The sequence below is a fragment of the Megalopta genalis genome, chromosome 1 (assembly GCF_051020955.1).
Source record: "Megalopta genalis isolate 19385.01 chromosome 1, iyMegGena1_principal, whole genome shotgun sequence".
Taxonomy (NCBI): Eukaryota; Metazoa; Arthropoda; class Insecta; order Hymenoptera; family Halictidae; genus Megalopta; species Megalopta genalis.
In genome coordinates this window covers 33,992,710-34,020,521 of record NC_135013.1, presented here as the reverse complement: position 1 = coordinate 34,020,521, position 27,812 = coordinate 33,992,710, and the positions used below count along the sequence as shown (strand labels likewise).

General features: G+C 47.8%; 1 protein-coding gene across 1 annotated transcript in view; it reads left to right on the top strand.

The window, feature by feature from the left end:
- LOC117218035 (uncharacterized) overlaps positions 1-27,812 on the top strand; it is a 69,342-nt gene that overhangs the window by 9,279 nt on the left and 32,251 nt on the right. Inside the window, exon 2 of the mRNA XM_033466042.2 lies at positions 25,046-25,268. Coding sequence (XP_033321933.2) covers positions 25,046-25,268 — 223 coding nt within the window. The remainder of the gene's footprint in view (positions 1-25,045; positions 25,269-27,812) is intronic.

The window sequence follows — 27,812 nt, the reverse complement described above, 5'->3', positions numbered from 1 at the left end:
AGAGCGATATATATATGATATAGAGAGGGAGAGAGAGAGAGAGAGAGAGAGAGAGAGAGAGAACTATGATAGAGAGAGAGAGAGAGAGAGGGAGAGAGAGACATATATATATATATGATAGAGAGAGAGAGAGAGAGAGAGAGAGAGAGAGGGAGAGAGAGAGAGAGAGAACTATGATAGAGCGAGGGAGAGAGAAAGAGAGAGAGAGAGATCCGATAGGGAAAGAGAGAGGGGAGGGAGCGGAAAAAAGCCGAGTTGTAAATTGACGGAAATTGTTTCGAGATGATTGGTATTAGCTGTACTCCTATGGCCGAGTCGCGGCTCTATCCCGAGGCAGCTGGAAACTCTGACAAATGGCAGTAATTACCGTCTTTTTCTTTCTTCCCGCCCCTCTCCATCGATGCCGGACCCGACGAGATCGTAACTCGACGGAACATCGACGCGCAACGTTTAATCACCGGCGCTGTTTAAAGTGTCCAATAACGACGGGACAAAGTACCGTTCCCGCGGATCGTTGTTTGGGCAAACACGGTAGACGGCGACGCGACGACACACACTTTGTCGTCGTCGTCATCTTTTCGTCTCCCCGGTCTCCCCGAGATAATCGTAATTACCGCGAGGAACCTCTCGCTCGACCGACACAGATTCCTCCTCCCCGCACCCCGTCGTTCGGGATTTCGATGTTCCTCCGCGACGCGTTTTTTTTTATTCGCGCGGAACAACCAGTCGAGTCGGACTCGCGACGAGGAATCTCAAGGAAGAATGAATAAATACGAGAACGTTTTGTTCCGTCTCTTTAAATCGATATCAAATTTAGCATTTCCGAAATAACAAGATAGTTTGACGTAACCAACGTTAACGTTTCTTCGTGCTTGATCGAACGAGTGAATTTTTGATTCTCGATATCTTAGATCTTAGATGTCGAACGTTCTCCTTCGATTCGGAAGAAGTGAAGAATTTTTTTATGATTTACGTTGAACGGTAATTGTTGTAATTGCTGTAACGAGAGATTTTCTCAGGCCGAAGATTCTGCCTTGATTTAATCAGTCAGCTGTTTACTTAGCAACCTCTTCGGGAAGTATCTGCCTAAAATGTGTCGCGACAATTGAGCGATAATAATTATTTATATACTCGTATTTGATCGTTTCGGCCGACGAATATTCGAAAACTCTTGAAATTTACGAATGCGTGCTTCAGGTTTCGCTAAAATTGCGAATCGAACAACAAGCTTTCGCGGATCGTAACGCAAAATATCGCCATTTCTGACGAGTATCGAAGACAGCTAACCGGTTGAAGAGCATAATCAACGGTCTGTTAAATCGATTGCTCGATTAAAAACCGATAAATTACAGCACAGTAATATATTCGTTCGACCTCCGACGAAACGATCGAACGCGAAGAAGAATCGTTGCAATTCTAATGCAGTAATGTCTCTCTAATTAACGCTCAGATTAAGCAGAAAAATGGTCAATTTGGGAAAAGGAGATACGATTATTCGAGCCTTGTAGCTCGTTTTCTTATAGTGGTTGACAATTCGTAACTATACAGGCTGTTCCAAAAATGTCTCGCAATCCGGAAATGGCGGGTTCCTCGGATCATTTGAAGCAGCTTCTTCCTTTACAAAAATGTTCTCCGAGGCACCGTTAACGAGTTATCAACGAAAAACAGTGACCAATAAGAATCGAGTACGTCTGACGCGAGGCGGCCCAGCCAACCAGCGCACGAAGCCCGGTTCCGCTCATTGGCTCGGTTGCCTCGCGCCAGCCGAGCTCTCCCCTCATTGGTCATTATTTTTCGTTAATAACTCGTTAACGGTACCTCGGAGAAAATTTTTGTAAAGGAAAAAGTTTCTTCAAACAACCCAAGGAATCCGCCACTTTCGGATCGCGAGACATTTTTGGGACACCCTGTAATAAACGAACCGCAAGGCTCGAATAATCGCGTCTCCTCTTCCCAAATTGTCCATTTTTCCGCGCAATCCGAGCGTCAGTTAGCGTCAACATTACTATGTCGCTACGAAGAATAAAAACACGCTTGAACAGGCGAACGAAGAACCAGAAAAGCAGAACAATTTTCCGGTCCGACTCCTTCCGATCCGAAACCGGCCATCTGTCTTCGACAAGAGAAATATTCGCGCCGGTAATCGGGCGATATTAATCGGCTGGCAGTCATAGTTTCGGTCTGTCCTATATACGCCCTTGGAAAAGAGAAATACGCGCGGTGTCGTTCGCCGGTATTAATCGGCGCCCGACGGTTGTAAATTAATTTCGCCGCATTTACCGTGACTCTGTTTGTCTCTCGTCGAATTGACGCGCGCGCGCGCGCGTAACCCGACGATGGATACAACGCTCCTGTCCCGCCCGCAGCTCCAGAATTTCCTGATCTTCCAAGAAACACGGGTTTCGCATTAATTGCGGGACACGGCGCGCGGCACATCCGCAGGAATCTCGAGGATCGCGGTTCCGCGGTGACTAATCGTTCGGCCGCCGCGATAAGGATAACGAGGAAAATGGTCGACGAAACGATAACCGCGCGCCGGGAATATAATCAACGGGCTCGGGCCGGCGAGGCGCGAACCGCGCTTGTAATTTTAACGGCCGTGCAGAACGACGACGGCCGTTGTTTTCTTGAAAATGTGCCGCGGCCGATAACGCGGGCCGCGGTTTTTCCGCGGCGCTGCGGGACGCGACGCGACGCGACGCCGACGCCGACGCCGACGCGACGGGGCGCGCGGAGCTGTTCGACAGCGTTATCAGTCGCGGTTAACCTCACGCGGCTAATCGTCGCCCCGGTGCGCCGCGCCGGCTAAAGAATTAATGAAGGCCAATTAGAAGGAGTAACGGCGTTGTAATTGCCGGCGAACACGCTTTCCGGATGATTGAGCCGGTGATTATACGCGATCCATCCTACCGATCTATCAACGCTTTCGACGCGAAACATCGTTTCTTTTGGCTATCGTTCCGCGCCGGATCGCGAGCTCCTTCGACCCGCGACGCCGATCCGACGAGAAGACGTCGCGTGGACGTCGCTCCGCTTCGTTCGACCATCGTTTGGACGTTCGTGGTCCTTGGGTGTGCCTCGCTTTCGGCGGAATCGACGAATTCGCATAGTTTCTTTGGCCCGCGGGTGGATGTTCCGAAGTTCAACTTTCGGAATTTTTCACGGTTCGACGGTTCAAGATACGTAGGCGATTGTTGCGGGGATCGATTCGGTAGACTTTTCTGAATGCAATGGTATATTTTTGGCAGTGCTTTGAGCGTTTTAATGGGTTTAATGAAAGTTTGAAGCGACCTGTACCTTGCACTCTAATTGAGGATTCTTCAATTTTTAAAGGCAGGTGGAAACTTCAACTTCACGAATTTTTCACGCCTTAACGATACAAGCTACGCATATCGCTCTTGTGTAGAATGACTCTGTAGTCTTTTCTGAATGCAACGATATATTTTGTGTAGTGCTTTGAGCGTTTTAGTGTGTTTAATAAAAGTTTTAAGCGACCTATACCTTGCAGTCTAATAGAGGATTCTTCAATTTTTAAAGATAGATGGCAACTTCAACTTTACGAATTTTTCACGCTTCAACGGTACAAGCTACGCACACGACCCTTATATAGCATAATTCTGTAGTCTTTTCTGAATGCAACGATATATTTTTTGTAGCATTTTGAACATTCTAACGTGTTCGATAAAAGTTTCAACTGACCTGTACCTTGCACACCAACATAGAATTCTCCAATGTTGGAATGTTCAACTTTAAGAATTTCTCACGCCCTAAGCGTACAAGCTACGCGCACGACTCTTGCATAGAACGATTCAGCAGTCTTTTCCGAATGCAACGGTATATTTTCTGGCAGCGTTACGAGCGTTTCACCGTGTTTGGCACGAGCTCGAAGCACCTGTACGTTCGCAGATCGACAGACTCGAATCTCGAAGAACGTTTCGGTGGTTCGGCTAAAATCGCGATAAAATCGCTATAAAACATAAAAGCAAGACATAAAGTATGCTGTGCTACAATCGGAGGACTCGCGTGAGATTGCGCAGTGTACAAAACGGGAGGTCAGAGATCCTGTATCACGGAGACGACGACAACGATCCCGTTCGGCGGGGGCGCCTGCGATCTCGCGGGAGCAATCGCGTGTCCGCTCGTTGTCCACCCGGTTCAATCGAATGAAGAATTAATGAAAGCCAATTAGGAGGAGCACAGCGCCGATGTAATTGCCGTCGGGCACGCTCTCGCGAGCCACCGGAGCCGACAATTTTCCGCGATCAATCGTAGATTTTTACGCGTCAGCCGCGACGCTCTGTCATACTCGGGACGGGCGGACGGACGGACGGCGCGGCGTCGCCGCGACGGAATCGTTACGCCGAGAAAACAATTTTTCACGCAGCGGGACGCACTCGGCCGGCTCGCCGGCTCGGTGAAAAGGATAATCTATGCAGATTGGGAACTGAATGGAGACGCTGACTTAATTGCTCGACCCGCGCGGACCTTCGAATTTTCTCGGAGTCCCGGGAATCGAGATGAAATCGAGAGCGTCGAACGATATCGATCGTTTAATACCGGTGACGTTTTAATGTTCCGCCGGTCGTTCAGCTTTTCACTATTTCTTCTTTCTTTTTTCTCTTCAACCAAGAGTTCTTTCACCGAAGGAAAGTTCGAGTCGTTCGCTTCGGCCGCGGGGAAGAAAAAGTTTGATTCGCTTCGAAACGGTGTCCGTGACGTCGTCGGCTGTACCGACGTTTCCGACGCGCGGCACCGTTCAAATCGCCGCCAATTTGACGCGTTCGACGCCGCGACAAACGACCGCGAAAATTCCCACGGAGTCCGGGCGATTGAATTAATGAAACCGAAACTAGAAAGTCAACGTTTATCGCGGCGCCCGACGTTGGAATCCTTTCGAAACGTCCTGGCCAGTTCGAATGGAATAGAATATCAGAATGGAAACGAGTTATGCGAATTCGTCAGAAATTCGCGTCGCTTCGATCGCCGCCTAATTTGATCGTCGCTGTTTCAATTGTTAATTCGATCGCTGATTCGCTCGTTTTCTCTGCTCGGAAGACGCTAAGCTTCCTGCAGGCGTGCCAACCTCTTCGCCGCGTGCTCGACGATTCGATTAATCCCTTAATGCACACTTTTTTGAAAAAAACCCGGCCAAAAAAGAATCAATTTTTTGAAGAATTTTTGAAGAATTTTGATATACTGCGCTTTTGTTCCATGGGAAAAGGCTACATTTTATTCTCGAATAAATAAGTGTTACAGCTTGCAGTCCCATGTAAATGATAAATATCGATAAAACGATTTTTATCCTTTGCTTTCGCATCGTTATTTTCAATTCTCGATACATTCGAGCGCGAAAAATTGTAGCAGCATGAAATACAACGCCGCTCGAATTGTCTCGAGTGTGCACAGTTTGGCCCGTTTAGCGCGCTCGAATTAACTCGAGCGTACAAGTTAAGGGGTTAATGGACGAGCAGGCTGTACAGTCCGAGAAAGTCTGCCGCGCGCTTCTAATCCGAAATCGCGTCGTCGAGCCGATGGCCTCGCGCTTTTGCTTCGTCGTCGTCGACGCCGCACGGCGGGCTGGATCGAGAAATTCGGTGACATTCGAAAAGTTTTTGTCAAAGAGTCGCTAAAATCTTCGATCCGACTGTGCGCCGTCGCCGGATATAATTTGCTCGATCGTTCTCTCGAATGTTTACGAACGTCCAGGCACTCGCGGCCGCCGATAAAACCGGCGGAAAGAATTCGCAAACCGATGACATCTCGCCCCGTTGCCCCGTCGCGAGCTGTTGTTTATTATTCCGCCGGATTAGCGGAATTGTATCGCATTGTCCCCCGCGGGAATAAAGAAAGGCGAGCGATTCGCGCGATTCCCGAGGAACCGTGACAAATGCCCGGCAACGCCGAGATCCTACCTTCTGTTCTGGTACCACGTCTTCACTTGGGCGTTCGTCAGGTTCAGTTTAGCGCGCTCGAATTAACTCGAGCGTACAAGTTCAGGGTTTAATTCGACGAATAAATAGCAATTGAACCGGCGAAAGGTCGAATAGATTATCAGAATGAAAACGAGTTATCCGAATTCGTCAAAAATTCGCGTCGCTCCGATCTCCGCCCAATTTGATCGTCGCTGCTTCGATCGCTGATTCGCTCGTTTTCACTGCTCCGGAGACACCTGGCTTCCCGCAGGCGTGCCGACCTCTTCGCCGCGTGCTCGACGATTCGATCAATTCGACGAATAAATTGCGATTGAACTAGCAAAGAGGTCGACATAAATTCGATCTCGTCGCCTCGGGCGAAGCAACAGCGTTCGGCCAGCTCGAACGTCGAGAGATTCGGACCTTCCGGATGCGACGACGGACACCGTCGTCGCGTCGGTCGAAGGGTAAATTCGACGAGGAGGAGGATTCGGGGAAGAATTTGTCGGAGAACGAAATCCGAGACCGAGAGAATCCGAGAGAATTTGTCGGAGAATTCGGCGGGCCACTTGAAGAGACGTCTCGTTCGGTGGCCCGGGACGCCGGACAACGCGGCAGCGAGTCGGTTCGGAAGGGTTGTGCAAAGCGAGGTCAGCGCTGTCAACGCTGGGACGAGCCGGCTTAAGAGGATTCCGCCGCTCGAATCTCGTTAGGGGGAGAACGCGTAGAACCAAACCGCCGCGAATCCCGACGACGGCAGCGCGCTCGACGACGGTCGTTAGAGTGCTTGAAGCAGAAATGTTTAGAAAATCCTCCGCCGACAATTCGGCTTCGCGTAGATGCCGGCCGACACGTTCGGGACAATAGGATTGATGCCGGTGTGCGTTACGTGACGGCCGCTAGCCGAGTGAACGGGCAGCCATCGAGTATTAAACGACCGTGCCTCGCTGATCCGCGGGAGGGGCTTCTATATCAAGCAGCCGGAGTCTATCGAAACTTTGATAAAAAATCGATTATACGAGCGTCGTGCGTAGGGGACGCGGTGGAGCCGATTACTGTGTGCTCCCCGTTCGAAGACTTCGGGTCGGGCGCGCTCGGTGCGACGAGCGCTGCTTCGCCGATTGAAATCACGTTTCTTAGGGGACTTAACGCTGGATAACCGAGCCCTAAACGCGATTAATCTAACGTTGTTTTGTAACGACCACGGGATTGGATTTGTTTAACGCTAAACCTACCGAGCTGCGCGACTCGCGCGAGCAAAACGACCGGAGTGTACTGTTTTTTGTAAGAACGGTACCGCTGATAACAAAATATCGTATCGTTTCTAAATCAAACGTAATCGTGATAGGTTTTTTACCTGGAATCTGCGTCGTTTTTTGTTATCGTTTATGCTACGATTATGATTGATTTGGATACGACACGAATCGAGGGATTTACTGAACCGATGCCAGTGGAAAAGTCTACGCAATTTCAACGATTTTGGAATGAAAGATTTGGAACCGGTCGTTTCGACCGCCACGGTGGGGTTAGTGTTAAACATTCTGCGATTTTTATATTGTAATATATACTTTTTAAAGTATATATTAAATTCGTACTAAATATAATAAATAATACTAATAATACTCAATAATACTAATACTAATATACATATATATATATATATATATATATATATATATATATATATTATTATATACATATATATATATAATATTAATATTTATTATTATAATATATTTACTAATATATTACTAGTTTATATTACTATATTACTAGTATATTACTAATATATTATATATATATATATATAATAAACTAATAATACACTAATACTAAATATAATAAATTCATACTAAAATTTCTGACTGAAACATTTTTACAATATGACAGCTTGGATCTAATTAAACGTCCTGTCAATTTTATTGTAATATATGCTCGAACGAATAAATTCGTATAGAAATTTCTGACTGAAACATTTTTACAGTGTGACAAGATTGGATCTATTTAAACATCTTACGATTGTTACTGTAATACATGCTCGAGCGAAGAAGTTCGTACAAAAATTTGGTCGCTACTTTTTGCTACTACAATAATGTCTCTCTAATTGACGCTCAGATTGACCACTGAAATGGACGATTTGGAAAGAGGAGATACGATTATTCGAGCCTTGCGGTTCGTTTATTATAGTTCTTTAGATCTATATTTCTCTATCTATAGTTCTATCTATAGTTCTCTATAGATCTTAGCGCCAGTTACGGAGACATTACTGTACAGTAATGTCTCCCCAATTGACGCTCAGATTGTCCACAATTTAGAAAGAGGAGATACGATTATTCGAGCCTTGCGGTTTATTTTTACAGTTATAAATTGTCCAGAATTATAAATCGAGCCGCAAGCAGACTCGAATAATCGTATCTTCTCTTCCGAAATTATCCATTTTAGCGGACGATCCGAGCGTCAGTAAGGGAGACATTACCGTACTGCTAAACTGCTGCCCCTTCTCCGCGACGAGTATACTCGTCGAACACAACATAACTGGTTAAAAAAAGGGAGGAGGAGCGAGAGAGTGCCGCCGATGGGGAATCGATGGCCACGTCGATAGCCCCTTTCCGGCTGTTTAAAGGACACCCTTTGACGTCGCAGCGAGGCCCACGACGATCCGGAGCACGGATTAATCCTCGGCAGATAGTCTCGTCAAAAAGCTGACAGCCGGTTCTCGTTTGTCAGGGCACTCGTAGCGAGCTGCTCGGTGAAAAAAAAGAATAGAAAAGAAAAGAAAAGGAAAGAAAAGAAGAGGAGGGGATCACGAGGGGACACCGGCTCCGGAGTCGAACGTCGCTTTCTTTCGCGGCGGCCCTCGCACAATTCCTAATCCGCGCCGAGATCTAAACGGTTGCCAATCATTTCCGGTTCTCGGATTAGTCGCGCGCGAAAAGTCGAATCGCCGGTGCTAAGCGCGTGAAACTGGCTGCCGCTGCTGTTCTGTCGCTGTTCGGTTACTGTTACTGTTACCGGGGCCTAACTCCTGGGGTCCCTGAGAGAGAGAGAGAGAGAGAGAGAGAGAGAGAGAGAGAGAGAGAGAGAGAGCGAGAGAAAGAGAGAGAGAGCGCGCACGAGGGACAGAGAGCGCGAGAGAGAGAGCGCGAGAGTCAGAGAGTGCGAGAGCGAGAGCACGAGAGAGAGAGAGAGAGCGCGAGAGCGAGAGCACGAAAGCGAGAGCACGAGAGAGAGAGAGAGAGAGAGAGAGAGCGCGCGAGAGTCAGAGAGCGCGAGAGAGCGAGAGTGCGAGAGACAGAGCGCAAGAGAGAGCTAGAGAGCGCGAGAGAGAACGCGATAGAGCTAGAAAAAGCGCGAGAGAGCGAGAGTGCGAGAGACAGTGCGCGAGAGAGAGCGAGAGAGCGCGAGAGAGAACGCGATAGAGCTAGAAAAAGCGCGTGAGAGCGAGAGAGAGAACAAAAGAGTGCGAGAGCGAGAGTAGAGAGAGAGAGAGAGAGAGAGCACGTCGACAATGCGTTCCCGGGGACGAATGTTGGCTTCGTAAGCGGATTACAAACGATTTGTACACGCGCCCGAAAAAGCCTGCATTCGACGCGCAAACAGATATCGTGCTTTTCCACGATCGTTTCACGCTCGTCCCACCGATTCGCAGGGAACCGAGTTCGCCTGGACACCTCGGGACCGATTGACAAGCCAGCCAGCCACCGAGCTGCGCCCCAGCACACAGCCGGTTCTCCGATCGTTTAGCCGATTATTCAGTCTTTCTCACTGGGTCAGCCCCTTCCGTTAAATTGTTCTATTTATATTTGAACGTCTGTACATTTTACAGACACGGATTCGGTATACTGTTTCAGACGATGAAAGGGAGAACCGTTCGCTCGCGCAAATAGACGGACTCGATTATGCGGTTTACGGGCGACACGACGCGCCGCTGTGTTTTAAATAGCAACTGGAACTACGGATCTATGTGCAATGGAAAAGTTTGCTGCGACAGCTGCAAGAAGCAGGAACCGAGCACGAAGTTATCTCGTCCCTTAAGCGTTTTAATGAATTTAACGTAACGTTAAAATTAGACTGCGGATCTTTATGCAAAATGAAAATTGTTCTCGTCGGTTGCAAAAGCAACAGAAGACGCTTTTGAAATCCGTTCTTTCAAAGCGTCGATTGCGTAATTATTCCTATAATATATTATTATATATTAATTATATATTAATTATTCCTAGTCGCTATTACTGTTATATTACTATTTTTCTTACGATCTCTTAACACATACGATGTTGGCAGACCGACGGAAGTGAGGGAAGCGGGACATTCCTGAGGTCATTTCGAGTAACTTTTTCCTTTACAAAAATTTTCTCCGCGGCTTCGTTTACGAGTTATCAACGAAAAACGGTGACCAATGGGACGCGAGATCAGCTGACGCGCGAGACGGCCGAGCCAATGAGCGGAACTGGGCTTCGCGCGCTCGTTGGCTGCGCCGCCTCCCGCCAGCCGAGCTCGCCTCTCGTTGGTCACCGTTTTTCGTTAATATCTCGTAAACCACGCCTCGGAGAAAAATCTTGTAAAGGAAAAAGTTACTTCGAATGACCTCGGGAGTACAGTACGACCGATTCCGTTAGCCCAGCTCGGTGCATTTTCGAAGATCGCTAGGAAGCCAGTGCGATCCGATATCAATGGAGCGAGCAGAGGATCGATCGATCGCCCGAAATCCGTTTCTGCGATCGAGGTGGGAGGTGGCCGGCGATCGTGAATGGTCGGCATCGGGAGCCTAGGCTCTATCGGCGCCGAAACTCGGTCCTTCGTTCCACCAAGGCCGGGTCCGGTCACGCGAAAGTCGTGTTAGCGACTCGCCAAGTGGCCTCCAAGCAGTCGTCAACGTTGCTCCGGGGGTTCGTGTACACGTGTCCGCCTCCCCGTTGCCTCGTGTCCGACTCCCAGCGTGTGGGTGGGTGGGTCCCGGCCGTTTCGTGACCGCGCACCGTCGCGTGTTAATTGCGACTGCATTGGGACCCGCGTTCCCGTTCCCGTTCCCGTTCGCGTTCGCGTTCCTACGTGCGAGGAAATTTCGACAAACGAAGGTGGCAGCGGCGGCGGCAATTTAACCGCGGTGACAGGGACGGATGAGCTTTTTATTCGTGGATACGGAACGAGCGCGCGCGCCAACCGAATGTTCGAGGAGCATCGATCGCCTAACGACAGTCCCGCGAATTCGTTCGGCCCGGCAAAATTGACCGGTGCGGACCCGAAAATCCCTCGTTTCCACGAAGCTACCGGCTGGTCCCGCCGCGAAGGGGTTCATTTGCTTCGCCTCCGAGGCCGTAAAATCGCCGTGAGATTACATAGCTTCCGCGATAATGCGGCACCGTTTCGGAACGGCACGCGGTGCAACGTGTGCGTATCGGTGGAAACGATCGAAAATCAATTTCCCGTTGATATGGCTATATTTTAATGCCGTTTGTAACTCAGTCGTGCGTTTAGTTATTTATTGAGTGTGTATGGGATGTTGTTCGTTAATTGTAACGTTACGAAAGAAAAGGAGGAAATGTAAAATGTAAAATATGAGATAGATATAAATATATTCAAAATATATTTAAATTAAATATAAATATTAAAAATTAAGGTAAATTAAATAGTATAAATATTCGGTAAATCCAATCTCTAACGTAATTTTTGACGTCAATTAATCGATGAAGTGTATCGACGAGTAATGTAGTAATTAAGAAATATAATAATATATTATATAATAATATTATAATAATAATATTAATAATATTAATATTATGTTATATTATTATTACGTTAATTATTATTATTATTAAAACGTTAATAATAATATTAATATTACGTTATATTATTATTATTATATTATCATATATTATATATATATATATATATATATATATATATATATATTATTATTATTATTATTATTAATATATAATAATATATTAATATATTCGAACAACAAGGGAAACAATGATTAGTATTATTATACTGTTACCACGAACGGACACTAAAATGTAAAATATCTCGCGAAAGAACGCTCAGGGGCGGATAAAACGCGCACCAAATTTAAGGAGGCGGGAGAGGTCAACTGTAAAAGATCGATAAAAAAATCGATAAAAAATCGACACGTTTCGTTCCCTTTTTCAGCCTCTCTGAAATTTGGAAAACGCATCGAAAATGCAACGCGTAATAAACGAAATTTTTCAGAGGTTCGTTGTTTCTTTCCAGCGGAAACGTCGTCCTTTCGCTTTCGTTTCTGTTCCGGTATCTCTCTTCCGGTCAATCTCTGCGTCATCATTATTTTACAATGAAACTTGTCCCGTACGAAAACACGAGAGCCTCCGCGAACATGTACGCGCGAGTTCGTGTGTCGCGCGTAGAAATCGGCGAGGACAGATGCCCGATATTTTCGATCCGGTCGAAGTGGAATACCTTCTGGAGGACCTCGCCGCTGCATAAGGGCAACGAGGTGTCGAGTGTCGGGGCCCCGTGCAACGATCTCTGCGCCGTCGTGGAAACATTATAGGGAAAAACGCAATCGGGAGTTACTGTCAGATCGAATTATGCGAGCCTAAGGTTTCGCGGGGTGCGCGTAACGGGCGCTCGTTTCTCGAATTTCACGGGTGCATTCCGCGTGGCCGGTGAATAGGAATACGACTGGCGGCGGCGGCGTTGCGCGCCCCGGGGCCTCGTTCGCCACCTAATTAGCCAGGACACCGGCGCCGATTTTTCCAGATTTTTCCCCGCGGCCGAGACCGCAAATATCTTCGCAGGAAATCGAGACCCACCGGTGGGGGGGAGGGGGGCCCTTTCGAATCCGGAGATCTAGGCTAAAAGGAACGGTATCTCGGCACCTCGAGACCGGGAAATAAGATCGGCTGCGGAAACGCGAGGTTGTTGACAGTGAAAAAGCTCGGGGTGGGGGTAGGGGGGCAAGGCGGAGGGTGAAACGGGGACACCGGGGCGAGACCCGCAGGGCGAGAATAGGGGAGCCTACGAGTAGCTTACCCTAATTGCGAAGTAGTCGAGTCGGAAAGTGGTCTACGCCTAGCTTCGACTTCAAATCGGATTTGCTTCGGGCCACTCGTGAATCGAACACGCTCGAAAAGAATCGCGTTCGATGGAAAACGATGGAAGCCGCGCCGCCGCGTTTTCTTTCGCCTTTCGTGTCGACCTTTCGGACCGTGGTTCGTAGTCCTCGGAGCAAATCTCCGCGATGATCGGCGCCGTTTTGCGGATTACTCGCGGTGGATGGTAGCGTTTTATTCGGTGTGCAGAGAAATATCGATTTTTTATATATTTTTGTAAGAAATGAATAATTATTTTTGCCTTTTCTCGCGTAGTACAGAATATGGCAAATAAATTTCTTCTTTTAGATAGTAATTAATGACTTCTATTGGCTTCCTTGTGCGGATTACTTACTCACGTACCGTACGATCAAATAAAATAGATGAGATAAAACAAGAAAATAAAATGAAATAAAATGAAGTAAAATAAAATAAAGTACAATAAACTAAAGTAGAATAGAATAAAAGTACAATAAACTAAAGTAGAATGGAATAAAAATACAATAAACTAAAGTGGAACAGAATGAAGAGCAATAAACTGAATTTAAAATAGAACAAAATACAGTAAACTAAAGTAGAATAGAATAAAAACACAATAAACTAAATTGGAACAGAGTGAAGAACAATGAACTGAATTTAAAACAGAATAAAATACAGTAAACTAAAGTAGAATGGAATAAAAATACTGTAAACTAAAATAGAATAGAATAAAAATACAATAAACTAATGTAGAATAAAATAAAATACAATAAATGAAAATGGAACAGAATAAAATACAATAAATTGATTAATCGAAGCAGCAGTTGCATAGGATGGTCAAATATATTCGAGACGCCGTTTCCACGACATGACTATTATATAAAAAAAAAAGTTTATTTATAATAAATAAAAAATATTTATAATCTATTTACCATTTCCAAAAAAGCTATTTTCCCGCAGGCCACTTGGTATGCTATAATTTAGTAAAATTCGAGAGGGGGTTAAGCGGCGAGATTGATACAGCGTTCAGGTGAATCCGGGGATGTTGCGCAAACATAGATCGACCCCCCGAAGTGTCGACGAGCAATCAATGAGGGCCGGGCCATCGCGGCGATGTTCGGGGCACGCTAATTTGACACCGGCGTTCTCCGGGTAGTTTGTTTTTGAAACTCTCGCCGGCAGTTTGTCCCCCGGGGTGACTGCAAATAGAGTGGGCAGGCAATAAAACGTTAGCCCTATAACATTATCCCCGGTGTTCTCCACCCTAAAGGTGGCGACACGGTAACACAATACAGAAGAGGGGTCAGATTCTACCCTTGACGGGGAACGCCGCCCTTCCGCACAATGCCGGAGGGTGCGCGCACGGCGAACTATGAAAGGACAGCGAGACCCGACACGGGGCCAAGCTCCTAGGTGTGACTCGAATCGGGAAAAGAGACGCTTTCTCTCCGTACACCGTGGACGTTTTGTGTCCGTTTCACCGCAGAAAATACCCCTTTTCATCGTCCCGTGGCACCACGGATCGCATTCGCGCGAAATTACAGCGAATTCTCCCTAATCGACGCTCAGCTTCTACACAATAATGGATAATTTAGGAAGTGGTGATATGATTATTCCTTCTCTTCCTTAATTGTCCATTTTTATGCAAAATCTGAGCTTACATTAGGGAGAAGAAATATCGGGAAAAGAGACGCTTTCTCTCGGCACACCGTGAACGTTTCGAGTCCGTTTCACCGCAGAAAATACCCCTTTTCATCGTCCCGTGGCACCCCGGATCGCATTCGCGCGAAATTACAGCGAATTCTCCCTAATTGACGCTCAGCTTCTACACAAAAATGGACAATTTAGGAAGTGGTGATATGATTATTCCTTCTCTTCCTTAATTGTCCATTTCTATGCAAAATCTGAGCTTACATTAGGGAGAAGAAATATCGGGAAAAGAGACGCTTTCTCTCCGTACACCGTGGACGTTTTGTGTCCGTTTCACCGCAGAAAATACCCCTTTTCACCGTCCCGTAGCACCCCGTAGCATCGCATTCGCGCGAAATTACTGCGAATTCTCCCTAATTAACGCTTAGCTTGTACACAAAAATGGATAATTTAGGAAATGGAGATACGATTATTCGAGCCTCCTCTTCCCTAATTGTCCATTTCTGTGCAGAATCTGAGTTTACATTAGGGAGAAGAAATATCGAGAAAAGAGACGCTTTCTCTCGGTACACCGTGGACATTTTGTGTCCGTTTCACCGCAGAAAATACCCCTTTTCACCGTCCCGTAGCACCCCGTAGCATCGCATTCGCGCGAAATTACAGCGAATTCTCCCTAATTGACGCTCAGCTTGTACACGAAAATGAAAAATTTACGAAATGGAGATACGATTATTCCTCCTCTTCCCTAATTGTCCATTTCTCTGCACAATCTGAGCGTCGATTAGCGAGAATTTACTGTAATAAATTATTATGCAAAACAACGATCGTCCGCGCAGCTGTTGCAAAAAACAGGGCAATTTAAAAGTCGCATTCTTTCCTCGACAATCCCAGTAGGTCGAAAGCGATGCACCGTCGTTGTTCGATGTTTTTTACTCTCTCGAATAACCTTGACATTACAGATACGTCAGCGTAGAAATGAACTTTCAAGTTCGACCGATTTAACTCCGTCACCCAATTCTTCGCGACACGGCACAGCCGTCGCGGTCAATTTTTTTTATCTATACTACAGATTCCGACGAGTCGAACGACGTCAATTTTTTCGAATTCGGAGCGCTGGAATTCGTTCGAATGATTTTTCGAAATGGCAGGGCGAGAGTCTTTTCTCTCTCTCGAGGCGATTCGAGAACGTCGACGACTTCGAGGATTTCTCTGAGGAAGACGGTCGAAAGGATCGTCGTGAGAAAAATACAGAGATGTTCGCCAAGCTTCGCTTGAACAGTAAAAAATATTACTTCGCCAAGATTTGAGGTTATAGATGGTAAAAAAAATGATTAAAAACTCGTCCTCCAGGCATTGCACAGTGGCCTTTCATTTCCAGTGGAAATTCATTTCTCAGTGGTGAGAAATGAATTTCCTTCAGAATCTGAAGACATTGGTTTTTATTTTCCATCTTGATGCAGTTATTAGAAAACAAAAATGAACGCCCACGCAGCAGTATCGATCTTCCAATCGATACAGATTTTTATGTCGCATAGAAGCCTAAGAATCGGAGCTTCGGACGCAAAGATTTCGACAAGAGGAACAGTGGTCCATTTCAGGATGTCGGAACCCGGATTTCGCAGAGGCCACTTACAAAGAAGAGAGCACGCTACTTTAAGAAAGCACATCTCGAAGCGATTAGCATCGCGAGGCGAACGGAAGATTGTTCGGCTCGCGATCGCGTGGACGACGGGGTGGTTCCGCGGCTCGGCCGGACAGCTCATAAAGCTGGAAATAATAAAAAGTTTCGCAAACAGTTGCCCCTTGTTGGTTTATGGTCTCCGCAGCGGGCTCGAGCGAGGAAGCGATGGAAAGAAGGCAGGACAGAAGAGCAGAGAGCAGAGAGCAGAGAGCAGAGAGCGAAGCAGAGCCGGCGTTCGCAATGGCGGCAGAAGGGTGGCGCGTAGCCTCCTCCATTGTGTCCCGGTAGCCGCGATTTTATTTGCTTATTGCTTTATTTCTCTCGGCGCGGCTCGGCGCGGCGCGGCGCCGGGAGGCTCGCGCCGCGGAACTGGTCCGTGCAGGTGTGTGCGTTTTTACCCGCAAAGCTGGCGCAATGCCGTTAACATTCGCGGAATGTAGATGTAAAACCGCACGTAACAATCTGCAGTAAAAAGAGCGCGGCGCGCGGGAGGAGGCTGCGATCGCGCGTCGCGTCGTTCGATGGGAACGAGCACGAACCGTCTGGTCGGATTTCCTATTTCTTAATTTCCCGCGTAAAGCCTTCTTTTGTTTCGACGGGCCTTCGTCTCGGTTTTTCCTTTCTCCCCCTCGATCCTCTCTCTCTCTCTCTCTCTCTCTCTCTCTCTCTCCGCGTTCTCTTCCGAATTTCAAAGAGACGAGCGCGCGCGCGAAGATACACGGGAAGCACGACGATCTCGCGTTCCATCTTCTCTTTTTCTACGAATCATTAGCAAGTTTTCTGCGGCCACAATAATGCTCCTTCCCTTACGGACGATCGCTCGCCGCTGATATCGCCCCGTTCGGCGCACTGAAAATGAAAAGAGAGAAATGCGCGGAGCGAAGCGGGGTGGGCCGGGGCGGGGGGCTTGGGAACGAGCAGTTTACGACTCCTAATTGACGACTCCGGACACGTCCGTGGAGTGGCAAGCCGCGTAGATCCGGCCCGATAAGTTTTGACATACCCTCGTTGCTCCTAATTACAGCTGTTGCGAGCCCGTTCCGAATGATATTCTCGGCGATCTGCTCGTATAAATGATTCAAATTCCGTCGGGTTCGTTCCCCCCACTCCCCTCTTCGTCGCTCTCGTTCGGTCCCCCTTTCTTTCTCTCGCTCGAAGCTGCTGGCTCTCTCTCTCTCTCTCTCTCTCTCTCTCTCTCTATCCTCGCCGGCCATCTCGGACTGTAATTTGATTTAATCGGTTCTAGTGGAACGCTCGAAAAAAAATACGCGTGGTTGCTCCTGGCCAGGACGTAATCGGTCCTTCGCGAGCGCGTACGCGGCCGCTGTAATCGCCTGTACATCCTGCAGGTGTCGCGTTTCCTTGTAAAACAGGGAACGTTTTGCGTGAACCCGGCCGAAGACGATACCTGTCGGTGACGGGGACGACCATGCTGGCACTAATTGCGGCAGCGAATAATTGCTCGATAAACATCCTGTTAATCTCGCTTTTATGTTCCGTACATTGTACCGCGCCGCTGCCTCGCAGCACGCGAGGTCCTCGTTTCACCTCTCTCTCTCTCTCTCTCTCTCTCTCTCTCTTGCTCTCTAGTTCTCTATTTCTCTCTCTCTCTCTCTCTCGCACACACAAACATACACTCTGTTCCCCCTTCCTCCTCGCTCGCTCCACGCCATTTATACAATTCGCTCTCTTTCTCACCTGCACGCGAAACACGACAATTTTCATTGGCGCATACACGCGGCCGCATCCGGTGCGCCGCCGTATTTCTGACGTCTACTCTAACAATTACCCCCGCGCGGCCGCAATTAAAGTAACGCAACTCGTCGCATAATCCTTCCAGCGAATCGGCCGCGCCGCACGCCCGCTGGAAATGTATCTGTCCTCGGCGAGCGCCGATTCGCGGAAACCCGCTGAAAGATCCGCCACGCGAGAGACGCGCGACGGAGTCGAAAAGTTTCGAGAGCGCGGCCGATAGACTCTCTCCTGCGAGAACAGCCAACTCGAGAAGAATAAAGTTTCGCGGAGGGCGTATGTCGCGCGACGACCGATATGATGCACGATGTTTGCGCGGAAGCGCCGGAAAAACCGTAACTCCGACGCGTTATGCCGCGTCGGGGAACAGGTGGCGGGGAGACGGAGCTGCGGAACGCTGTGGAACGATCGGAGATTTAGGTGACTGCGTGTATAATAATGCCTCACCGATGCTCGGATTGCGTTCAAAGAGGGAAGTGCAAAATTTCGGAAGAGATATGTTTGTTCGAGTCTTCTTGCGGCTCGTCTTTATAGTTACCAATTATCGACAACAATAAAAAGAGTGTGCAAGACTCGGATAATCGAATCTCTCCTTCCCAAATTGCCCATTTCTGAGCACAATCGGAGTGTCGATTAGGGAGAATTTGCTGTACAATAATGTCTCTCTAATTGACGCTCGGATTTTGCACAAAAGTGGACAATTTGGGAAGAGGAGATACGATTATTCTAGGCCTGAAGCTCGTTTTTTTATAGTTGTTGACAATTCGGGACTATAAAAGCGAACCGCAAGGATCGAGTAATCGTGTCTCCACTTCCTAAATTGTCTAGTTTTGGGGACAATCTGAGCGTCAATTAGAGAGACATTACTGTATTGCGAGACATTTTTGGGATACGTTGTATAAAATCACGGATTCTGCTGCGATTCTTCATCAATCGCACGTTAATTAGAGCGATCGTGCTTCTTCGAGGAACGAGATCGCGGAAGCTAAGAATGCGAAGACGTCCGAACACAGAGAGATAGAGAGAGAAAGAGAGAGAAAGAGAGAGGAAGAGAGGGAAGAAGTAAGAGAGAGCGAGAGAGAGCGCGAGAGACAGAGAGCGCCAGAGACAGAGAGCGCGGGAGACAGAGAGCGCGAGAGAGAGAGCGCAGGTGACAGAGAGCGCGAGAGAGAGAGCGCGAGAATCAGAGAGCGCGAGACAGAGAGCGCGAGAGACCGAGAGCGCGAGGGACAGAGAGCGCGCGAGAGAGAGCACACGAGAGTCAGAGAACGCGAGAGAGCGAGAGAAAGAGAGAACGAGAGAGAGCGTGAGAGAGCGAGAGAAAGAGAGAAAGAGAGAATGAGAAAGCGAGAGAGCGAGAGAGCGAGAGAGCGAGAGAAAGAGAGAGCGAGAGAGAACGCGAGAGACTCGTAGGCCCGAACCTTCCAAATCATTTGCCCGCGGTTCGATCGCAGTCCGGCGAAGACTTTCCCTGTCGGCCGGGAAAGCCGTCGTTTCCTCGAGCCGCGGGCAAGTCCGCGGGTCCGTTTTTCTCCGAGGAGAGGGTGGCGGCTCCGCCATCTTTGGCAAAGTGAAACACACAAAGCGGTCTCGTAAAGAGCGCGAGCTCACGGATAAAGCCCCGGGGCGGTACGTGCTGTGGGAGTAAGCGGTGGAAGAAACCTAGAAAACGTACTTTTCCACGGGAAAAAAGCGATGGGTGCGCGGGGCGCGGAGAGGAAGGGGGGCGGCGGGGGTGGTCGGCGGCAGCCGAGGAAGCAGGGAAAAGGAAAGGAACGGGGGAGAGAAGGAGAGACGAGAGGAGGACGACGACTGTTTCGCGATGGTTCTCGAGTTACTTCGAACTCTCTCCGCGGGCGGAGAGTTGGGCCGGGAGGGGGGAGGGTGGGGTGAAAAAGTTTCAGTCCAACGTCTTGGAAGTGTCTAAAAAAGAGGACTGCGTCGGTTGAGACCCGGGGCTCTAAGTGTATCACATAGTAAATTTAGTTTTCCAACCTCCGTTTCCACCGCTCGTCCCATCCCTCTCCCTCGTGGCCCGACCTCCGGCCGGGAGAGACAGAGAGAGAGAGAGAGAGAGAGGAAGAGGGCCGACGCTGTCTGCGATGGAATTCCGCCCGTTCCTTTCCTGAGGGATCGTCGGCCATCTTTGCCAACATGGCGGACCAGTCCCGGATCCGTTCGAGCGAATCTGGCCGATCAAACGGAGGCTAAGAGCCACGCTTTCGTTCGAGTTAACTCGATCCACTTTGCTCTCTCTCTCTCTCTCTCTCTCTCTCTCTCTTCGAGCCCCCCTCCGCTGCCACCCCCGAGCTCTCCCAGTGTTCCAGCACGGCGTTCCCCGCGCGTCTCGACACCCCGCCGTGCCAAACCCGAGTTTCTTTCTTCCACCCACGACCGTTCCAATCGATGAGCTCGCGACAACGGGCCTTTAGATACTTTCCGAAGCCCGCGGACCGGCTCCCGCGGGGCTTGGCTCCCTGATCGGTCCCCTGGCGGGACCCTCGCGCCCCTTTGCACCCCCTCGCGCCCTCTCGCAAGGATCCGCCAATTTTCCATCGACGGACACGCTCCGTCGACTCGAATCCCGCCTGGAACTATCGCTCCATTTTCGAGCTCTCGTCGCGAGACGAGGACGGGACCAGCGGGAAAATGGCGAGATCTTAGGGGTTCGTTCGACGGTTCGCGATTCCTCTCGAGCACGGTAAATTCTCCACGATTTTCCTTCGTACATTCTTATCCTGTTCCTTCTATATTCTTGTGAACGGAAATGGACGATTTGGGAGGAGGAGATGCTTGGAGGAGGAGGAGATGCGGTTATTAGAGCCTCACGACTCGTTTGCATAGTCGTCGATTGTCAATAATTATGAAAACAAGGTGCGAGGCTCGAGTAATCGTATCGTCCGTTCTTTTTTTACTGTCCAAATTGTCCATTTTTGTGTACAAGCTGAGGGAAAATCGGGGAGAATCGACTGTACTTCCTGCAGAATATTCTACGCTATTTTCTTCACCTCGATGGTATTTTCTTCGGTCGATTAGAATGCTCGCGACTTGTCGCGTTAATTGTGGCGTGCACTATTTTCGCGAGTCTGAAACTCGTGATGAAAATTATAGTCCAAATTTGTGTATGTCGCGAGTCAGACTCGTTGTTTAATTTCATGCCGAACGTGGATATCACGAATCGGACTCGTTATCGACATTTCAGGCCAAACGTGTATATCTCGAGTCTGACGCGAGTCTTAATCTTGGGCCAAGGTTATATTATAAATAAATAATATAATAATATGATAAATAATATATATAACATATATAGTATTGGGTTGGCAACTAAGTAATTGCCGATTTGTTCGATGAAATAAAAAATTCTTTTTTACTTGGAACGAAGTTTAATCTGTAATGTATTTTCCATTTTGTTCGATGACCTTTCGCCGTCTCTCCGACAACTTGAAAATTCCACGCTCGTAGAAAGTCCGATCCTTTTCGGCCAAAAACTGAGTTAAGTGAGATTTTACAGCGTCGGCATTGTTAAAAGTTTTACCACGAAGGGAGTTGTCCAGGCATCGAAATAAGTGGTAATCCGATGGCGCGAGATCAGGGCTATATGGTGGGTGTAACATCAATTCCCAAGCAATATCCATCAATTTTTGCCGAGTGGACAAAGATGTGTGCGGCCTAGCATTGTCCTGCTGAAAAATGACACCTTTACGATCGACCAATTCTGGACGCTTTTCCTTGACCGCTGCATTCAATTTGTCCAGTTGCTAACATTCACGGATAATAAAAAATAACATAATAATAATAATAATTTTATAATATAACATTTACGGATATCATAAAAATGGGAGTGAGATTAATATTGTAAATAATATATAATATTATATTATAATCTTATTATATATATTATAAATATAATAATAAATATATTATATATATATATATTATATATTATATATTATATATATATATATATAATATATTATATAAATATATAATATTATATTATAATCTTATTATACTATAATCCAATATTATAAATAATCTTCGACACTCGAGCTCCGCCGTTCGGCACCTTCCTCGACCATTCGGGCGCACGGGTTTGGCACGGCTTTTTCCGCGTTTCAGCGTAGTGCAATGGGTTAAGACGAACGACGATTTCAAACAATCGAACTGCTGACTCAATATGTCTCTCCAAGTAAGACGTTCTTACGAATAATGCCCATAATAATAAGCACAGCCTCCGCGCACGAAGTCGTGTTACGAGACCACCCTCCGATTCCCCAAATTGGTCGAACGATCGGCCGATTTAGTCGAGCGTCGCCGAGGACCAGCCCGGATCGAACAGTTCGGTCGCTTCGGCCATAGGATGACGGCAGCAGCGCTGGAAATGGTTTCGCGTCGACGGGGCGTGTTATTTTCCTGTGACGGGCTATAGGAGCGGCTAGAAAATTGCGTCTGCACGGAACGCGACGAAAAAAAAAAATACAAGAAAAATAAAGGAACATCGTTAACGAGATTCGCGGGGGATGAACCGGGACCGGGGGGCGATGGGCGAGGGGGCTGGCGCGCGTCAGATTTGATCCGGGGAGCGGGAGAGAGAGAGAGAACGTGTGCGCGCGTGTGTGTGCGTGATAGCCGGCGCGCGCGCGCGCGTGCTTCGGCGTGTGCGTGCGAGAGTGGGAAGCGCGGAGAAGCGCAACTTGCCGGCGTGTATCGGGTGTAATCGGTTTCCTCGGGGAATCCCACCCTCTCCGTTGGGTCGCCGGCGAAACGGGGGGATAATTTGCGGCGTCTCGACGCGGCTGCGTGGTCCAATCCGCGATACCAGCCAATCGGCTCACGGCTGCGCGGACTCCGGCTGAGAACAAAAGGATCTCTCCGCCGATAGAGAGGCGGCCGCGATCGCCATGCGGGGACCAGCAAAAACGTAGCATCGATTACTTCCCCTACGGGCCAAGCAATAAAGCCTCTCTCTCTCTCTCTCTCTCTCTCTCTCTTCTTCTTCTATCGAACGAGTCTCTCCGTACCCGGCTCTCTCTCTCCCTCCCTCCGGCCACCCCCTCGAACTTGTCCGAGGATCCCTGTGTTTACCGTTGTTGCGGCGATTTTCGTTGACCCACGCCGCCACGGGTGGATCCCGTGCTGACTTATTAACCCCTCCTCCCCTACCCTCTTCGTCGTGGTTTTGTATCTCGGCTCCGTGCGATTTTATTCTCATACTTTCGCCGGGCACGACGGATCGCTGTCCGGCGGCGTCGCGTTTCCAGATAAATGAAAAACGGCGGCTGGAAGCGCAGTCATTTTTCTCCGATTCGCGATCAGATTGCGCACGAAAATGGACCATTTTGGGGGAGATGCGATTTTGTTCGAGATTTGTGTGTTGCTTTTTGTAGTTGTTGATATCTGTAACTGGGAACTGTGAAAACCAGAGGGAGAAATTATTTGTAATTGTAACAGGTTCGGGCGCGTCAGAAACGTTTTATAAAAAAGGTATTATACTATATAAAGTATAAAAATTATTATTACTATAATATATATATTATATAATATTATTACTATACTATATAATTAAGTTCGCAATGAATTTCACTCGGATCAAATTACACGGATGAATTTTACGATCGAATTTCGTTGCAATTCCGTTTCGAATTGCGCATGCCCGAGCAGTCGAGCATTTTTAGAAGCTATTTCTACTCATCCAGCACGTCGGGAGGAGTCAAGAAAATGGCCGTCTTCAGCCGTCCGTCATTAACGCGTTGACGTGTCAATTTAAGCTTCGACATCTCGCCGACCGCATAATAATTGCCGCATCCGGGTACGAACGAGCGATTACAATCGAGCCCATAAATATTTCGCTCTGTTTCGAAGGCCTGTCGCAGCCGTTCGGCTCGCTCGAACGAGAAAGTAAAGTAATGTTCGCCAAGACAAGTAATGACGTTCGCCAAGACAATTTAGAAGACGTTTCGAAGACGTTTCGAAGACGTTGTTTCTACAGATAAGCCGGATATCGTTCGAACGTCCGAGACAAGACGTCAATTTTTGGTCGAAAGACGTTCGGGCTTGGAAAGGGCGTAAAACGAACGTCTCTAAGACGTCGTCGCGATCGTGACCGTGATACAGTAATATCTCTCTAATTGACGCTCAGATTGCGCACAAAAATGGACAATTTGGGAAGAGGAGATGCGATTACTCGAGCCTTGCGGTTCGTTTATTATAGTTACGAATCGTCAACCACTATAAAAAGCGAGCTACAAGGCTCGAATAATGGTATCTCCTTATCCCAAATTGTCAATTTTTGCGCACGATCTTAGCGTCAATTACGGAGACATTACTGTACAATAATGTCTCTCCAATTGACGCTCAGATTGTCCACAATTTAGAATGAGAAGATACGATTATTCGAGCCTTGCGGTTCGTTTATTATACAGGTTGTCCCAAAAATGTCTCTTAATCCGGAAATAGTGGGTTCCTCGGGTCATTTGAAGCAGTTTTTTCCTTTACAAAAATGTTCTCCGAGGCACCGATAAGGAGTTATTAACGAAAAACAGTGCGCCAATAAGAATCGAGTACGTCTGACGCGAGGCGGTCCAGCCAACCAGCGCACGAAGCCCAGTTCCGCTCACTGGCTCGGTCGCCTCGCGCCAGCCGAGCTCGCTTCTCATTGGTCATTGTTTTTAGTTAATAACTCGTTAACGGTGCCTCGGAGAACATTTTTGTAAAGGAAAAAGTTGCTTCAAATGACCTGTGGAATCCGCCACTTTCGGATTGCGAGACATTTTTGGGACACCCTGTAGTTACGAATCGTCAACCACTATAAAAAACGATCTACAAGGCTCGAATAATCGTATCTCCTTTTCCCAAATTTTCCCATTTCTGTGCACAATCCGAGTGTCAATTAGAGAGACATTACCGTATACGTTCGGAACGCGGCACGCGCGTTTTGTCCGCATGCCCGGCGTATTTTCTCCGGCGAGCCCCCCAGTGATCCGAGCCGATTCTGTTCGCAGGTGGCAAAGAGGACGAGCCGAAGAGCTCGTCGTCGAGCACGCTGAGCTCGGCGCAGAGCAAGAAACAGCGAAAGGCGCGGACGGCCTTCACGGATACTCAGCTGCAGACCCTGGAGAAGAGCTTCGAGCGGCAGAAGTATCTGAGCGTGCAGGACAGGATGGAGCTGGCTGTGAAACTGAACCTGACGGACACCCAAGTGAAGACGTGGTACCAGAACAGAAGGTAGGATCTCGGCGTTGCCGGGCATTTGTCACGGTTCCTCGGGAATCGCGCGAATCGCTCGCCTTTCTTTATTCCCGCGGGGGACAATGCGATACAATTCCGCTAATCCGGCGGAATAATAAACAACAGCTCGCGACGGGGCAACGGGGCGAGATGTCATCGGTTTGCGAATTCTTTCCGCCGGTTTTATCGGCGGCCGCGAGTGCCTGGACGTTCGTAAACATTCGAGAGAACGATCGAGCAAATTATATCCGGCGACGGCGCACAGTCGGATCGAAGATTTTAGCGACTCTTTGACAAAAACTTTTCGAATGCCACCGAATTTCTCGATCCAGCCCGCCGTGCGACGTCGACGACGACGAAGCAAAAGCGCGAGGCCATCGGCTCGACGACGCGATTTCGGATTAGAAGCGCGCGGCAGACTTTCTCGGACTGTACAGCCTGCTCGTCCATTAACCCCTTAACTTGTACGCTCGAGTTAATTCGAGCGCGCTAAAAGGGCCAAACTGTGCACACTCGAGACAATTCGAGCAGCGTTATATTTCATGCTGCTACAATTTTTCGCGCTCGAATATAATCGAGAATTGAAAATGACAATGCGAAAGCAAAGGAAAGAAATCGTTTTATCGATATTTATCATTTACATGGGATTGCAAGCTGTAACACTTATTTATTCGAGAATAAAATATAGCCTTTTCCCATGGAACAAAAGCGCAGTATATCAAAATTCTTCAAAAAATTGTTTCATTTTTGGCCGGTCTTTTTCAAAAAAACTGTGCATTAAGGGGTTAATCGGACCGGTCTCGTAACTGACAGTCGAATCGTTAGTCTCTGGGGTCCTCATTAACGATTCCCCCTCCCCCTTCGAGCCGGGGCCCGAGCCGCTTGTCCCGGCTAAACGGGCCCGAACTCGCGCAGTCACGTGTCGCGGGTGTTCCGACGCTAATCGCCGGCAAAAATCGGCTTCGAGAAGCCGAGAGAACGTTCTCCGGGGAGCGTCTCGCGCGGGGTCCGCTCCGCGGAAGAAGATCGTCTCGCGGAACCCTCCCCATGGAAACTCGCTCCCTTCCAGCGAGCGCAAGCTGCTCGACCCTTGACGCCCGGCGGAAACAATCTCGCTTCTGTTCGGGCCGCTTGAATATTCTTTTGAAATTTATATTTTCCATAAGACTGCGGCAGACTTTGAGCGTCCTCCGCGACACGGGGTCAAGGGGTTCGCAGGCATTTCAATGTCTGCGGATTAAAATGCAAGCGGCCTAATGTAATTGAATCGCGCCTCTTTTCAATTAGACGTTGACTCTAGACTGGCCGGGGTTTAGCTGCACCCTGGACAAAGAAAGGGGTGTATCGTTGGGGCAGGCGAAACGGATCCATCCAGGTGCCGGCGATCTTTAGCATCCCTCGGCGGCGGTTTCTTAAATATCGGCGGCTAACTAGCGCGATGATCGGCGAAAGAGACCGTCGACGGACGAGGCGCCGCCGAATGACTCGTAGAAACGGCGGGCCTTAAAACTTTGACCACAAAGGATGCCGCTGGCCGACCTGTAATCGACTGCTGGTACAGCTTCGCCTAATCTTCGTTGAAGGAGCCGACGGATTTCGTGCGATCGTTTTCTCGCGAACGAATGCCGGAATCGGGAATCTCGGGATGTTTCTCGGGCTCGATGCGACAGGGGACAAATAAAAGGGAAATGAAATATAAATAGAATGAAAATAAGATATAAATAATATATAAATAAGATATGAATAAAATAGAAGTTGACTGCATCCGTTGCAGGAAGAGGAGACTGAATAGTGTGCTCATTTTTTTTGCATCGCTTTAACAGATTAAAAGTAAGACCTTGACATTTAAACATTTTTTAAATCTTTCTTCCATCTTAAATTGCAACTATTCGATTTCGTAAATGCTCGTCAATGCACGTTGTGAATGCACAAAATCCGCAATCTAGTGATCGTGCAACATCGGTTTCCAAATTAGCGAGGTTTGAAGAATATTCGACGACGTCGCGCCGTGTTTTCCAACGAAAGTAGCCAAAATGCAATTTTCAAAGTGCGTCTTCCGAATATATTTTTAAAGTGCATTTCGGTGCATCGAATGCCGTTTGTGATATTCGAATATCGCGCATAGTTACTGAGATATTCACCGAGAAAGAGCAACTCTTAATTTTAATTTTGAATATTATCAAAATTCGCTTTCAAATCCTCTCGTATATTAAAAAATTATTAAAAACAATACATAATAATTTTAAATTTGACCTATATTATATATCTTAAATAAACTACTAAACTACTAAACTAATCTTGATCCGAATTATCATCATAAATACCTACACATTATACAAATATCCTGTTCACATAAAAATTTAGTTCATTGCAATACGTATAAAAACGACAATACGCGAACGTAACTCAAGTCAATCGCAATGTCAATCACTGTCAATTACATCATCGATTAATCACAGCTTCCTCCAACAAGATCGTTGAGCCGTCGAATCATTTAATTACAACGATCCACATTTAACTATCAACATCGCTATCACACAC